General features: G+C 38.6%; 1 protein-coding gene across 1 annotated transcript; it reads left to right on the forward strand.

The window, feature by feature from the left end:
* The first annotated feature begins 741 nt into the window (after positions 1-741).
* On the forward strand, positions 742-12,259 carry znf507 (zinc finger protein 507). Its single transcript, XM_088939205.1, has 7 exons — positions 742-846; positions 2,393-4,554; positions 4,919-5,039; positions 5,282-5,393; positions 6,423-6,527; positions 8,011-8,145; positions 8,362-12,259. The coding sequence occupies exons 2-7, from the start codon at positions 2,395-2,397 to the stop codon at positions 8,702-8,704; spliced, it is 2,976 nt and encodes a 991-aa protein (XP_088795331.1). The 5' UTR covers positions 742-846; positions 2,393-2,394; the 3' UTR covers positions 8,705-12,259.
* The last annotated feature ends 4,167 nt before the right edge of the window (positions 12,260-16,426 follow it).

Below are 16,426 nucleotides of genomic sequence, written 5' to 3' on the forward strand. Positions count from 1 at the left end.
TAAAAGCGAATACAATATAAATAGGACAGTTCTTCATAGCGTTGTGTATGGAAGAAAACATTGTAATTAATTCATATATTACAATGTTGTCTTACACATCTTCTTTTATTTGACAAATTTTTAATGCATTAGCTGGTCAAAAGAACTACAAGAGAGAATATTAAATTAAGTTTTTTTCTTCCCCTGTAATCCTTTTAATTGATCTGTACAGCATGTAGCAGTAAAATAATAACTTATGTTTTGCTATTCAGAAGAGTTGGATTAAAATGTACATTCTTAGAGTTATTCTTGGATGAAATTGTGATCTCAAGGACCACAGATGTATCCTTGCAATAATGAAACCGAAGTCAACCCAGTATTTATGTTAAATTCTTTGAATTTTAAGGTCGCGCGTCTTCTTTTATTTAACATACAGTATTATCATTCCTTGGAAAACACTAGATGGCGCTACAGAACAACAAAAAATAAAAAAAGTCTATTTTCTGCAGCATATGAGCATCTAAGTAACATTTACCCTCTTTTACTATAAAAGTACAGTGTTGAAAACGCATTTAAGTGTATAAATAATACACAACTGCCCGGATTATTTAAACTCAATTTGTAAAGAAAACGTGAAAGGTGCAGGAGATTATAAGAAACTCCTACCATTAAGGTAGCTCGAGGCTGCAGCAATCCAGCGTTCCATTCTGATCACCTGATCGGGCCGAGCGCGGATCACGTGATCCCTGCTCCATCCTCGCCATTTTGAGTGCAGTGTGTGTGAGTTCACTGTTACTGGGAAAGGAAAAGATCAAAGTCTTGTGTTTGCCGAGGCCAAAGATCATTGAAAATCGTGTTATTGGATCAGTAAGTATCTGCTCTACGCGTGACAGTCTTGTGATGCCGAGACACTTATTAAACAAGAGAACTGGTTCTGTTTGCCTTTATTTGTGTGTGTGTTTGTAGTGTGGAAATCTGACTCGTGGATGGGTTAGCCAGTACAGTTGTCATGATGTCCTGCCCCCTTTTCCCACATTGGCATTTTTTTGAGAGCGTTGCTCTCGGGTTGCGTGTCTTGGGGTTGCACGATATATAGCCTAAACGCAGTTCGATTTAAACGTTGTACTACTTTCCTCTGGATTGGTACTCTTATTGGAAAGCATTTGGTGGGCAATATGTAGTTCACCGGCACCCCTTAGTCATGAAGTACAGCTATGTGATATCTTCTGAGCATAAAATGCATGTCGACCCAAGCACATATTTCTGATTTATTTGATGTTAACCTGTATGTTTTCTCATTTCCCTTTATTTTTAATGCTTTGCATTCTTCGTGTTTAAGGTCCTTGCTAATCCTTGCTAGCCGCAGTTGTATCGTCTATGTGTTCGGGAATCGGTAAAAACATGTATTCCCATGGAAAAGTCATTCAGCTTCTCATTAGCATGTTTCCGTTATTAAGTGAATTATTCCATAACCGTATTTCAGCATTTCGCGAATGTGGCTTGAGGTGATGAGAAGTGTGAACGGATGATTACGTGTAACTTGTTGCGGTTATCGGCATTAGTCCTCTTGCAGAAACTTACAGTGTCATTTTGAAGTTTGTGCCTTCGTTTGTAGCGACGAATCAAGGAACATGTCCTTGACGTTGAAAGCAGGCGTGTGTTTTCCCCAAAAAAGTAATATTTGATGATTTCAAAAAGTCATTGACCGACATTCTTTCAATGTATCCATCGACCCAGATCCAATATATTGTCGTGTGTTCCAGAGTTATATGAAATAACAAGTCGAAACTACAGTTATATCCATAAAGAACATGGTGCTTGATAATGCTAAGCTATATTCGGGGGATGTAATCTATATTTGCCATTACTAATAACTGGGGTCTCTTAACATCCTAATTGGAAATTGTGGATTTTGGCTGGATGTCTTTCATGACCCTGAGAGATCCCACCAAGATTGATTGAAATCAGCACCTGAGCTAAACTTGACCAGCCTCAGGCAGGAATAGCAGTGGCAGTTAAAGTGAGTAGCTGGGGGAAGGAAAAAGCAAACACATGTTGGCTTATATAACTATATATAGAACTGTGAGCATGTCTGCATTCATAAATTTTAGTGATTAATATAAGTCAAAAGATATACATTAAAAAATGTTATTCACTCCGTTTTCAGGAAGATTAACTCCTTGTCATATGGTGTAAAATTAAGGATGCTGATAAAAGTGTTCATGCTTTGTCTTGCATATGCAAGCAAGATTATGTGTATGTGAATTGATGCTGGCATCATCTTAATTTTATCTCCCCTTGAAATACTTCCAGAGCAGTAGAGATGTCCCTGCCTGTGCAAAAGACCGCGGTGATGTACTGATTATTCCTTCTATGTTCTGTGTTTTTAACCTTCTTCATCCTTTGGTTGCAGGGATGGAGGAGAGCAGCAGTATTGCAGTTCTGGTGCCCCATGGAAGAGCACAAGACGCCTTGCTCATTCCTGAGAGGGCGGTAAACGCATGTCTGCAGGGCTCTGATGGGAAACAAAAGCAAAAGGCCACCGACTCCCTCATCCAGGTCATAGAGAAACTGAGCAAGATAGTTGAAAACAAAAGACCCAGGCGCTGCTCGCTATCCGGGAAGAAGCGACCTCACCTCACTTGCACGTCTGCAGCTGTGGAAAGCAAAGAGAACTACGAAGTCCCCTCGAAGATGACAAAAGACTCGGATGCACTAAGGTGCAGTGAGGAAGTGCGGGAGGAATACTATATACCAGAAAATGGGTATGCGAGCTGTGGCAAAACGATCACCTGCTACCAGTGCAGTCTGTGCAAGTTCATCTCCCCAACCCTGACCTTACTGAAAGACCACATAAAACAGCACGACCAGCAGAACGAGGTGATCCTGATGTGCTCTGAGTGCCGCTACACGTCCAAGCACCAGGAGGACCTGGAAGCCCACGTGAGGGTTCATGTAGAAAATCAAGAGCAGCTCAAAAGCGTGGACCCACATCACACACGGGAGATCCGGATTCTCTCCACCGCTGATGGCAAAGAGCTGGCATACGCTGGGGGCTTACAGGTGAATATCGAAGGGGTGGAGGCCAGCGTAAGTGTGGACAATTTGGACCTTCAACCCGTGAAGAAAAAGTGGTACACCTACGAGCAGTACGGCATGTACAGGTGTTTGATCTGCAGCTACACCTGCGGCCAGCAGCGCATGCTCAAAACCCATGCATGGAAGCATGCTGGTTTAGTTGACTGCTCCTATCCAATATTTGAAGACGAGTCTGAGACCTCTTGCATGGTGGACTCAACGTCAGGCCCTCCGGTAGATGAGGCTGTTGTAGTTCTCACTCCCGTGAGTAAGCCAGAGACATTAAACAGTGCTCCTTCCTTTCAAATCAAGCTATGCACCTCGGGCACAGACAGTGAGGAGAAAGCTGCTTTAGTCCCAGCAGTGGAAGAGAGTGCTGAGGAAATGTACCATTCAAAAGTCCCTGTAACAGAGGAGGAGGTGGTCGAAGAGCAGGTTGCCTCCGATTCAGAGCAAGATCACAGCGCCTCGGACAGTCTCCTGTCCTCTGCTCAGAAGATCATAAACTGTAGTCCCAACCGAGCAGGACATGTGAATGTCATAGTGGAACGTCTTCCAGGAGCTGAAGAAGCTATTGCAACCAAGCCATTCTTGATAGACTCGCGCATAGAGGTGGAGAAGAGGTCGCTGACTGAGGATTCGCCGGTGTATTATGAAGATGACCCAGGAGATTATCAAACGAGTAAAGGTGGCGTTGCCGTAGAAGAGGTGGTGATCGGATGGTGTAACAACGAGAAGCAGCAGAGTGAAGACGAGGCTTCCAAAGATTCATCCACCGCGAGCGACGAAAACATCCCACCGGTCCGCAGGAGGACACATTCCGAGTCTTTGAGGTTGCACTCCTTGGCGGCGGAGGCCCTGGTCGCCATGCCAACTAGAACACCCGAGATGATGAAAGCTAGCATAAAGAGCATCGTGGAGCTGAGTAGCCAGTCCCCAGATACGGGTCAAAGATACATCGACATCGCCAGCGCCTCCCCACACAAAGTGACCTCGGCTGTCCGAAACGCCCCGGAAGAGTTTACCAACATAAAGGAGGCAGGCACAGCGCTGGTCAACTTGGAGCTGCAACCCAAGCCCAAAGAGGGAATCCCCGAGGGTCCCGTGAAGATGGGAATCAGCATGTCGCTGCTGACCGTGATCGAAAAGCTGAGAGAAAGGACTGACCAGAATGCCTCGGATGAAGACATCCTCAAAGAGTTGCAGGATAATGCCCAAAGCCAGCCCAACAGCGATACGAGCTTGCCGGATGGCAACCTGGTGGAGTTCATTCCAGACAGCGATCGGCCTTATCGCTGCCGCTTGTGCCGTTACACCAGTGGCAACAAGGGGTACATCAAACAGCATCTTAGAGTGCACCGTCAGCGCCAGCCTTACCAGTGCCCCATCTGTGACCACATTGCTAATGACAGCAAGGACCTGGAGAACCACATGATAAATCATTGCAAAACCAGAATGTACCACTGTAAGCAGTGCAACGAAACATTCTATTACAAGGTAGGAAGTAAGACTGCTGGAAGGAAATGAAGCTGTGCTACACTGATCTAATCTTTTTGATCTTACTGATGTTATCGTATGCTTAAACAGGGAGCGACATTTGTGCAGCTTGAAAGAGTTCCTTCTGCAGAGCTGGGTCTGAGTAGGGCAGATGAATTGAGATTTTGGAAAAGTTTTAAAAGTGATGAGAAAATAGGTCGGTATTTGTTTTGCTTTATGATGCCTCTTTGTAAGACTAGAGCAAGCTAAAAAAGAGTGCCGTGGAATATCAATGCATCTGTGAAACCTCTTTAAAGGTTAGTTGTTGTTTTTTATCATTACACATTGCCTGTTTAGCTCTCATGATTTTCAAAACATATTTTAGAGTCAGCTGAGAAATCATGAGCGAGACCAGCATGGATTGCCTGATGCACTGGCAGCTTTGCCTTCCGTTACTGAGACGGCAGCAACAGTGGAGGAGTCTGAAGAGAAGAGTGCAGAAGAAGGTAAGATTATTTTGCTGTTATTAAAGTGTCTGTAATACGGGGGAATTCCTATGGGATACTGTAAATGTCCATTAAACTATGCAATAAGGCGGTTTCTTAAATAAATCATTGAATACTGAGTACTGTACTTTATCTGTGTAAAAGATTTCACTTGTTAAATTGAAAGATCTTTTGAGTTGCAGTTTATATAGCCCAAAGCCTATAAAAAGCAAACTGAGCTGGACTTTACCTTGTTTTTGCAGGTCTGACGAGTATTCAGAAAATCTACAAATGCGATGTGTGCGACTACACCAGCTCAACGTATGTGGGGGTTCGAAATCATAGAAGAATTCACAACTCTGACAAGCCATACAGGTTTGTAAGATGTACCTTATCCCTTAACACACACTCTGCAGTTGCTAGACTATGATTACAGGAACAGATATTAATGTGAGAAAGCTAATGTAGAGGCCAAAACTGGGTGGCATTCATTAGCTAAATATATTTATATGCATGTAAGACATTTAAGTTAATGTTGGTTTTAATTCAATATAATTTTTAAAAAATTAGGCCTGGAACCTGGAAAATGTGTAATGGTAAGCAGAAAGTAAAAGATCCCTTAACTGTTCAATACTGGTAATAACTTTATCTGTAACTTACACACACTCGGGATGGTGTGTGTATATGAGACATACTACCCTTTGGAACCAAGCTATATGTTAAAAGCTACTGAAAACAAGTAACATATTGTGTGTCTTTCAGCTACACCTCTTTGTTTTTAGTTCAGTGTGTGCAAATCAGGTCTCTAATGACTGACGCACAAAACTGTAACCTCAGGCCATATGTTTTATGGAAAGCAGGCAATTCACTGCTGTGGTTCTTCATAAAAGGTTGATCTTAAAAGTGCTGAGCTTAAAGATAAGAAGTTTTGTTGTTGTTTTGATTTAGTAATGTGAAATCAAATTTATACCAAACATTACATCAATACCAAAATAACTATTGATGATTATTTTGCAGTAGAACTATTTGTATGCCTATGCTAAAAGACATTTTAATTGAGTTATTTATTTTTAATTATTAACTTGGATTTAATCAAATCTGGTGTAGATCGCCTTAAATTGAGCACAGATTGCTTAATGACCTTGATGCGTTAGATTGCCAAAGCTGTAGACTTAGAAGATCAGCCACTTGGAAAGCACAGAAATGTTCCCTTCTATGGTTAAAGGAGCTTATTAATTAAAGGTCCGAAAACAAATTTTTCTGCCAACTGTCAGAGCAGGATCCTTCTGTTCTTGCTGATAATGTCCTCTGTTGGATAGCATGTCTGCTTACAGGAGAGGTGTTGTCTTGGTGCTGCTTCTCCGTGGGAAGCCATACCTGAATTTTTATGTGAATTGCTTGCAGGTGCTGCAGCTGTGACTTTGCGACAACAAACATGAACAGCCTCAAGAGCCACATGAGGAGGCACCCACAGGAGCACCAGGCCGTGCAGCTGATGGAGCAGTACAGGTATGGAGATTCAGCGTGTTCAGGAAAAAGGAAAAGGCTACACACTACGCACATAACCTTTTTTGTGACTTCTGGAAGTTTACCTTGCTTTCTCTTTAATCATTTTGCATCCCATAATTAGTACTCTTCTTGTTACTGCTGTTTGAAATAATGAACTTGATCAATCCCGATTGGGTTGGGATTTGGCAGATGTTTTAAATCAATCCACAGAGCACATGCAACCATTTGCAGGTGATTGTGGATGGTTTTTGATGCTCTTTTCCATAGATGTCACCACATTTCCATATGCTTTGGAAATATCAGATTGCCAAGACCTTTTTGATGCATGTAGTCACCCATTTAGTCTGGTCACGTTGGCACTGATGAAGACTGTCGCTACTTTGTGAGAACTTTCAGCTTGATCATTGGCTAATGAGGAGGACATTACATAACTGGGTAGTTGTAAGCCAAAACTGCAATCCTGCTGAGCTGAACCTGGCAGTCAACATCTGGGTGCATTCTGGACATCATAGTGTGGAGAGGAGCTTCACCAGTTTACATGTTACTAATGCCAGCACTGGAGGTACATTAAGTGCTGTAGCTTAAGCCGTATTCTCCATGTTGTGACTCTGATATGTATTTGACCTCTTGATTTTGTTTAAATCGCAAGACAGTCTTCTCTAATTGCTTTTGGTAAGTTAGTTAATTATTTTCTGCAGTTGGAAATATCAGTAACATTAATTGGTCTAAGGAGACTCTGATAGTAACTATAATGAACTGTAGTGTATATACATAAGGTATGATATTGTGAAAATCCTATTCTGTCAGCATCCATAAAAGCAAGTTCTAGTTCTGCAGGCTATATGCAGGTACTGGCAAGAGGTTTGCCTACTGTACAGTAACACAACCTGTTTGTTCCATGTTGTAACTGAAACCTTATTAAATGTCTTTGAAAGGTATCTAATGTATCAAACTTTAAAAAAAAATAAACTTCTGCAGCAACATGATCTTTTGCGTTTCATGTTGTTTAGTTGCCATCCTTTTTCTAGTACTATCTCTGACTTTTGTTCTTAAAATTTGATTTAATTACATACCCACCCATCCAGAAACCTCAATTATTTTTAATCTTTCTAGCGACTCATGAGGGAAAGAGAAAGGCCGACATTTCTCTTTGAAAAGTGCACCGTGTTTCACAGGAGACAGTCCTGAGTGGAGGAGAAGTGGTGAAGTACATTTCTCACAGACCTCCCTGCAAGTTATTTACCACAAAACCGAGAGGACCCTGGCTCATTAATGCCAACACTACCCAGGTGTCACTCTGCCGTAATCTTCCAATTCCGCACCGCTATTTCATGACAGCCAGTCCAAATCAGTTGGTGACATGTCTCAGCATCAAACCTGCAGCATTTAGATCACATAAAAGTCTTGAACTTTCAAATGTTAAGAATGATCTGTAAACATGGGTATAGGTTTTAGCTAAATGCCATTCTGTTCTTTTTCCCAGATGTTCTCTCTGTGGATATGTGTGTAGCCACCCCCCTTCTCTAAAATCACACATGTGGAAACATGCTGGTGACCAAAATTATAACTATGAGCAAGTCAACAAAGCTATTAATGAAGCCATTTCACAAAGCAGCAGGTGAGTTTAAGTTAACTGATCTCAAAAATGTATGGGTTATTATAGAACATATGTCTTTATTAGTAGACTATTAGCAATCTGTTCATTCTTTTTTGCATTTAGCTAAAAGCAGCTAGTATTACCAAATTCACACCATTAAAATATAGTGGTTGTTTTTGGGATACTGTGTATATGTGCAGACAGGCTTTCTTCATGTTCCTTTATGTCTTCCTCTAGGTCCCCATGTTTAGCTCAGAAGCAGGCTGCCATTGTTGAACCAGTTGTGGAGAGACCTTGTGGCAGAACAAATAAAACAGATCCTAACCCTCTGGCCTCCACTCCTGAGGAAAGCCCAGGGGCATCAGAGCCACTGCAGGGCCCTTGCGTGGCCACAAGACCCCAGAGCGCTCCTGAGAAAGGAGGTGCGCCTGCCAGGGCAGGGATGGAGTACTGTGTGCTGCTGTTCTGCTGTTGCATCTGCGGGTTTGAGTCCACCAGCAAAGAGCACCTGATGGAGCATATGAAGGAGCACGAAGGCGAGATCATTAATATAATTTTGAACAAGGAGCAGAGCCCCTAGCTGCTGAAGCTGGAAGGGGAATACACAAGATGGTCAAGACCATGGGCCAGGATGCCTGTCTTTTTATTGTCTGACTTCTTCTGGAGGGCTTGACCTTGGACTGCTGTTTGATGAGCTGTCCTGCTTCCAAGGTGAAGCGACGCAAAAGCCAGCTTTGCGGTCGTCTTTCCTTTCCCAATCAAACGCAAAACTTGACAGTTATCCATTATGTCACAAAGCAAAAAAGTTTCTGCTTTTTATACTTTCTTACACTTCCTTAATAATGTACATATCCTGGACTTCCTGATTTTTTTTTTAATTTGAATTTAAATCAGAAATAGTTTGAATGTTCTATGAAAAGTTTTGAAAGGTAGTCTACTACCTAGCATATGTAGATTTGGACTAAAGAAAAGGAAAACATTGCATACCTCATTAAATCCATTTATTTTGTAAAAATAGATTCCATCCCATTTCAAGGGGTTATATTTTTCAAACATGATTAAAGGCAGCTTTAGTTTAAATATGGTGTAATACTGTAGAATGGTGTGAATTACACATGTGAACCACAAGTATACATAGACCACATATATAACGTGTTTGTGGACAATATATATATTTGGTTCTATGTATATTTAATGTATATGAATAGTACTGACAGCACCAGTTTTCAACAGATCTATAAACTTGCAGGAGCTTTGTTGTGTATATTTTTCTTGAGTGTGTATTGCCCAAAATATTTATTTAATTTATATTTATGCATGTAGTTTTCCGTTATTGAAACGGCAATGCGTTTTAATCTCTCAGATTGGTGCTATTGCCTCTCTGTCCTAATGAAATGTTCTCAAGAAAGAGCTAGTCAGTCACATAAGGCAAGTACCTTATTTTTTGAGTAGTATTACAATGAAATGTAGTGAAATACTTGAGTTTGTATTGTTTTGGAAAAATACTAGACGTAACTGACGATATCTATATGTTCTTTGGTCCAATATTCAGTTTGACTTTTGAGGTATTTTGTTGACATTCTTATAGTATCAGTTTTATTCTGATCTTCTGTAATTAAAAGGCAGCATTTCATCAAAAACAGCAAACTGTAAAATGATGCCTATGAATGTCAGAATATTCTTATCCATGATGTATAAAGAAAAAGCTTTGTATAAAATTAAGTTCTCTAATGTTAGGTTGACGTTGTTATAGTTGTTGTTTTTTTACATCATGCATGTAACTTACGTTTGCTACTTTTCATCAGATGTAATCAAGTGACACCTATTTAAAACTTCTAAGAATTATACATGTAGTTTACGTTTTTTAAATGTTTTGTTGCTACTTCTTATTCTTATAATATTTCACTGTCTCTAAAAGGAGGTTACCTCATAACTCATCATTTTAATGAGGGTCGTTTAGTTCTGGAATAGAAATTAAACTGATTCTGGATGCGGTTTCAATGGTATGGACACAGATTAGGAATAGTTCCCATTTTGTATTTGTTTAGGCTATTTTTTTTTTAATTATACATGTAAAACATACTTTAAATGTTTTTAGAGGCTTGTTATTTGATATCTTCTCACCATAAGCAAAATAAACTTCATGGGTTCAGGTATGAACCCACTTTTATTTAATTGTCTGAACAGTTAGACATAGGCCATCTAGGAACCCTGAATAATTCAGTGTCTTAGTCTTTGTCAGGCCATGCCTAATGACTCATTTTTGATGGAATGTTGTTCTCATTAAGTTGCTTATACTGTACATATTTTGTGTTTCAACTCACATGCTTAATTTTCTCCAATATTTATATTGTCATTCATGAAGAAAAATATTTGCATAAAGGTTTTGCATAGATGGCAAGTTCTAAAAGACCGACACGTGAATATCTGACTTATCATTTGCTATGTATGTTGTTAGAAAAAAGCAACATTCTTTTGCAAATATGATAAGGATTATCTTGCAAAACATGGCTTTACTTTGCAGGTATCACCAGCCCATTCATCAAACATGTCAACATTGCTGTAAAGCTGGGATGGGCGTTCAGTGTAATTTCAGTACCTCAAAGTTACCTGCATGGCTATAAGAAACTATGCCTTCACCATGAAAATGAGGGCTAAAATTAGTTTCTTCTGTTTCTCAGCTATTGATGTGAATTTAATAACTGACGTTTTACAGCAAACAAAACCATACTGACCTTTTCCTTCTAATTTTAAAATGCTACGTTTTGTACGTGTACTGACACTTTTTATTCAGGACTAAAAACCTTTTCTGTCTTCACCTAAGAACAGTTTGGTTGAAAAGTTATGAACTGTGTTAATTAATGGGAGAATTTAATTAAATAAGTGACCTCTATCAACAGAATTGAAAAGTGTGATTAACATACCCAATTATTTTCATGCTTAATTTACAATGCAAAATGTTTCTCAAGTCAAAACCCTTCAGACTTCTTTATTTGCATCACATCATATGCCAAGATTCATTTTAATATTTTTGCATTTTAATAACTTCCTAACTTTCTTAACATCATATCCAGAAGCAGGTGTGAATACATCTCTATGCAATGTCCCCCAGGCATTGGATAGATTTTTATCAATAATCGCACTTACATTTCAGGGATATCTCACTTAAACCCATTAACTAACTTACCTGTTATGTCTCCACAGCAGTAGATATTAGATATTTTATGATGGTATTCTTTTTAATGAGACAATGCCTGGATTCTAAGATGTTAAACTGCATTAGGATTTATGACACAATTTGTTGCAGAACATACAATTGTAAAAGGTAGGAATATTGTATTTGACAATAGTAGCAAGTCAGAACATGATTGCATTGGTATATTACTGAAAATATAAAAATTAATAACAGATTTGTTTATTTAAATTGTTTTTGTTTGACTTTCTGACTGAAAACAGTTTAAATTAGGTACCACTGCTTTGTTTTTCTTATCCCATAGGCTAATTTATTTCATTTTTCACTGTAAGAAGTTAACATTCATATTAGCCTTTATATTAGGAATCTGTGAGGAAAAAAAAAGGGCGCAGATAGTGATTTTATGACTGAAAGTGACAAAACTGGTCTTGGCCAGCATGTAAAATATGTATCCTGCAGTCATTCTCCTGCGTGCCTTCCATTTCATAAAATTCAAATAGATTTGCCACTCATTTGAAATATTGTGATGTATATTAAAACACATGGTACTGTATTGATTTATACCGAAATGCTTCTTATGTATAGTATTGCAATGGATGTGTTTTTTAAGAATATCTATATTTTTAAAATGTCTGATGAAACACTAATTTTTTTAGCCAAAGCATAGAAAATCTTCAAGGCTGTTTTTGAGATATGATTGGTTATTCTTTCACTGTACATAGTTGATGAACAGTTAATATTTGTAACTTAATTCAGCACATTAAGCTGCATGCCTTAATGCCAAAAAAGAGTTGCAAAACTATGGTCTGATCTTGCTTTTCATTGTTTTAGGATACATTGTAACTACCTTCAGAAATGCTAAGCAAGAGTAATTTATTTGCTTTATAGACTGTTATCTGTTACAACTTTGCCATTGTATTTTGGTAATAAATGGTTTTAAAATAGGTCTTTTTTTATTCTTTACAAGCACCTTGACCTGAATGATGTAACTGAAACTAGTGTTTTATTCTGTTTCCAGATGGTTAACTCAATCTAGGACCCTCTTAAGCCTGCTCTTCACTTTTTGTTCAGAGCACTAGGTTATAAAAAAGTCCTTTATGTGTACATGACCGAGTTACCGTTACAAAGATTTAATACCGTACTTTTCTAAATTGAAAAAAGTACCCATGAGCTCACATTATTCAGTTACATGGTGAGATATTAATTAATTCCTTTATAATTTAAGGAACTTTTCTTTTATGAGATTTGAGTGGGGAGCTGGGACTTACACTACTTGTTCTATTGGAACACGCTGAAAATTAGGAACAACCACAACATTTCAGCTGTTAACCCTTCTCCTGAGGGGGAGAGAAGGTAGCAGGGATATAAAACACAGCAGAACTTTGTACAGAACAGCTGAGACAGTGTCAGGGGGACCACATTTCGTAATACACAGAAGATGATGGAGAGGCATAGGTCCATGAGGAAGAGTGTAGGATGCATTTACAGTGAATTTTTAGTCTAGATACAGTTCTTTAATAGTTGTTCTTAAATACCTTTTAGTACCTGCTTTTGGAATGCTGCAAACAGGGGAAAAAAATGGACATTGGGGGAAAAAAACATTTTTCATATTTTCTTCAACTTTGCAAATACCAGAAAAAACACTTAAGGTGACCAATTCTATCATTACATTTTATTATTGGGAATTTTAAACTGCACTTCTAATCAGCTCAAAAGTATTAGGAAATTTTGATCAGCAATGCTGACATTTTCTTAGTGAACCAGAATTATTTACAGTACTACTAATTGAATTTGTGTATATCATTACTTTGGAGAAAAAAAAATGACACTTAAATAGCCATGGAATTGAGCCAGAACCTTAGTCTGCTTCATTTTTACATCTTTAATCTTTTTTATTGGTGTAAAAAGGTGCTTAATTGTTCCGACTTTTTCATTAGATCTACAGTGTAGATATTTAGAAGCTTGCTGCCTTCAGCTGGAAACTTTTTTTATAATGCAATGATCTGTTATCTCCTTGACTGCCTTTGAAGAGCTCCTTGTATGACCCATATATGTTATGAGTGCCATCTTCATAGAGCATTGAAGGACAGGCTGCTGTAGGGACATCTGGTCCAAGTGCTTTCGGTATAATTCCCTCTCTGTTTTCGTAAGTGACAAACCTGCGAACTCTTCAGCAGGATTCTGTGCTTCTTTTCCGGTTGACAACTAAAAATGAATCGATGTGCATTGCTTCTGTTTGTTAAACTCTGTGAATTAGAGAGATAATCAGATTAAAAAGACAAAAATTTAATTGTTTTATAATAAGTTATTTAATGTAACTAAGATGCAGAGTGATTAGGTATTGAAGATCTACCACATAACACGTTTTTCTATGAAAATGCCATTGAGTATTCATAAATCTTTAGCCTGTTTAAGCTCTTGGGGAAAAATCCTTACATTCAGGTATAATCTCTTATAAAAGCTTAACCCATTTCTGCTGTAATTGCTTGTGCTGTGCATAATGGCACGAAGAAGTCACTTGAAATATGAAATGTAGAGGCATATAAAAAAGGGGGATACAATTATTTTGTCTTTTTTATGCTTTGATGTTAGTGGCATTAATACCTGATTTCTCCAAAAGCCAGTGTATTGCATGTAGTAAATGATGTAATAAATGTACACTGGAGGTTTAACACAATTTCATTCTCATGTTACACAAGAGTCACTTAATTGGCTGCAACTGGTTAATTTTTAACTTTCAGATGAAATTAGAATCAGAAAAAATATGGTCTTCTACTTTATGATAACCTATTTCCAAGAAATACTATAAAACAATTTTTATTCCTCTGACAATCTGAATCTAACAACACAGTGCCAATTTTTTTAACTTCTTTGATAAAACTGAACTCTTTCAAGTTCAAAACCTTTTCCCATGCCTACATTAACAATCATGTTATGGTAAGAAATTCACTTTATTTAAATGAGATGGCACATAATTCGGCATCCACTTATATAAACTACTGTAACTATGATAATTCATACTTTTAATCTTGGGAAGTGTAGAAATTGGAGGTATTACAAAGGATTTTCTGTCTTTTTTAAGAATTTTTTTTTGCAATTAAAAATACATCAGCATAGTAAATTTGTGTCAGATTCTGGCAAGAAATCTGGGATATGAGCTTTTTAATAAATGCAATACCAGGTTTCAAAGAGTTTGTAATACGCTGAAGGCCCAGAGTCCAAGATTCTACCCAAAGAGAAATGTCATTCAGAAACTAATTACCCATTTAAATATGCACAGGAAAACCATCAGTTTGGGAAACTCCTTGTTTAAGGACTGTTACTTGTCCATACTCCAGGAAGCCGGAAGATCAATAATTTTAGAAGCACTCTGTTGACTCTTTGGGTTGCGGTGGACAGCTGTTGACTGAGATGCAATAATTAGATGTAAGATCACATATAAAATCCAGAATCTTTTTATCCTTTCAGAGGCATAAAACCATGCAAATCTATAATGGTATGACCTTTGGGCATTAACATGAACAAGAAAACAGACAAATCAAACAACTGTGAAAGGGACACTGGTATGGTTTTAAGGTCTGTCATGAAAAAAACAAGGATATTTTTTGATAGGCATGGAAGGCACTATTTTCTGGTTAGGCCTGACTCTGAGCATCCTAGAGATAGTCTAGGATTTTATTTGGTCAGTGTGTTTAGCTGATGACCACTCTGAAGCCATTAACTCCATCACACCAGGAAACCCGCTTTCATTCATTAGGTAGTGAATTACTACAATAGATGATTCTTACTCCGGCCCCAGTACCTTAGTATCACATGAGCTGTAAGTGCAGCACAGTTTTAAATAGGTAAGGAATGCTCTCTCGAAGTGTTCATACTCATTAAGTACAGTATGCAGTACTGAACTGTGCAATATGCTGTCTACCTAACACAGGGCTTGAGAAGATAACCTACCAGTGCAAGAAGAAAGTCTATTTCATGAGTATCTGAATATGGGTGTAAACTGTTCCAAACAAATGGATGATAAGATTTCCTGCAGGAGACAAAGCAAAACAATGTCTGTTAATATGCACATACACTATCAGAAAACCTCTTACTAAGGGTTACAGAAAGCGTAAGTGTTTAAGGAAGTATCAACCAGTAGACAGGATGCCAGTCAATTGCAGGGTACACTCAAACAGTGATGATTTACAGATACTAGTTAAGCTTCCTGGGAGAGTGGGTGGAAATTGGAAACACCAGCCTACGTGGACGTGAGGGAAAGCAGACAAACTCTGTATGGAATGTGCATCTCAGTCTGAAATCAAAACAAGAGCTTTGAAGCAACAGCTGTAACAAACACGTCAAAGCACTGCCCAAAATCAGTTAATCCATCCATTTTCTAAACTGCTTTTACTAGTACAGGGTTGCAGGGGAGCCACAGCCTGTCCCAGCAAACAACAGGCACAAAGATACAGAACATCCTGGACAGGGTTCCGGTACATCGCAGGACTCGCACACAGACACAAACACACACCCACACTCACACCACGGCCAGTTTTTCCAGAAGCCAATTAACCTATCTGTATGTTCTGTGGGATTGTGGGAGGAAACCGGATCACCCAGAAGAAAATCACATGAACATGGGAGATCACACAAACTCCACATAGATTGCATGTGGAGGTCTGGAATTGAACCCAGGGCCCCAGTGCTGTGAGGCAGCAATGCTAACCACTATGCCACCATGCCACCCAAAATCTGTAAATATGAAGTGAAACCAAGAACACATATCCACTAATCTTACTCTAAATCTCTTATCTGCTATTTCCCCACTTTACACCTGAAGAAGGCTCCACAGCCGAAATGTTGTGTCTCTTTTCTTTTCCTTTCAGCACGGAACAAACCTTTACCTGTTCCGTTGCAAGAAGACATATATGGCCTCCTTACTTCATGACTGAGGAAAGTCTCTTGAAAAGAATGTTCAACCTTAAATTCTTTTCTATGCAGCATTTTTCCAAGCTTATTTTGTATCCACATTTTTTTCCCCCTGTGTATTGAATTGAAATATACTGTTTATGCAATCTCCTACTGAGGCAATTACACAGTCACAGTGGTTTGCCTTTCATTAGAAAT

The sequence above is a fragment of the Atractosteus spatula genome, chromosome 21 (assembly GCF_055471065.1).
Source record: "Atractosteus spatula isolate fAtrSpa1 chromosome 21, fAtrSpa1.hap1, whole genome shotgun sequence".
NCBI lineage: Eukaryota > Metazoa > Chordata > Actinopteri > Semionotiformes > Lepisosteidae > Atractosteus > Atractosteus spatula.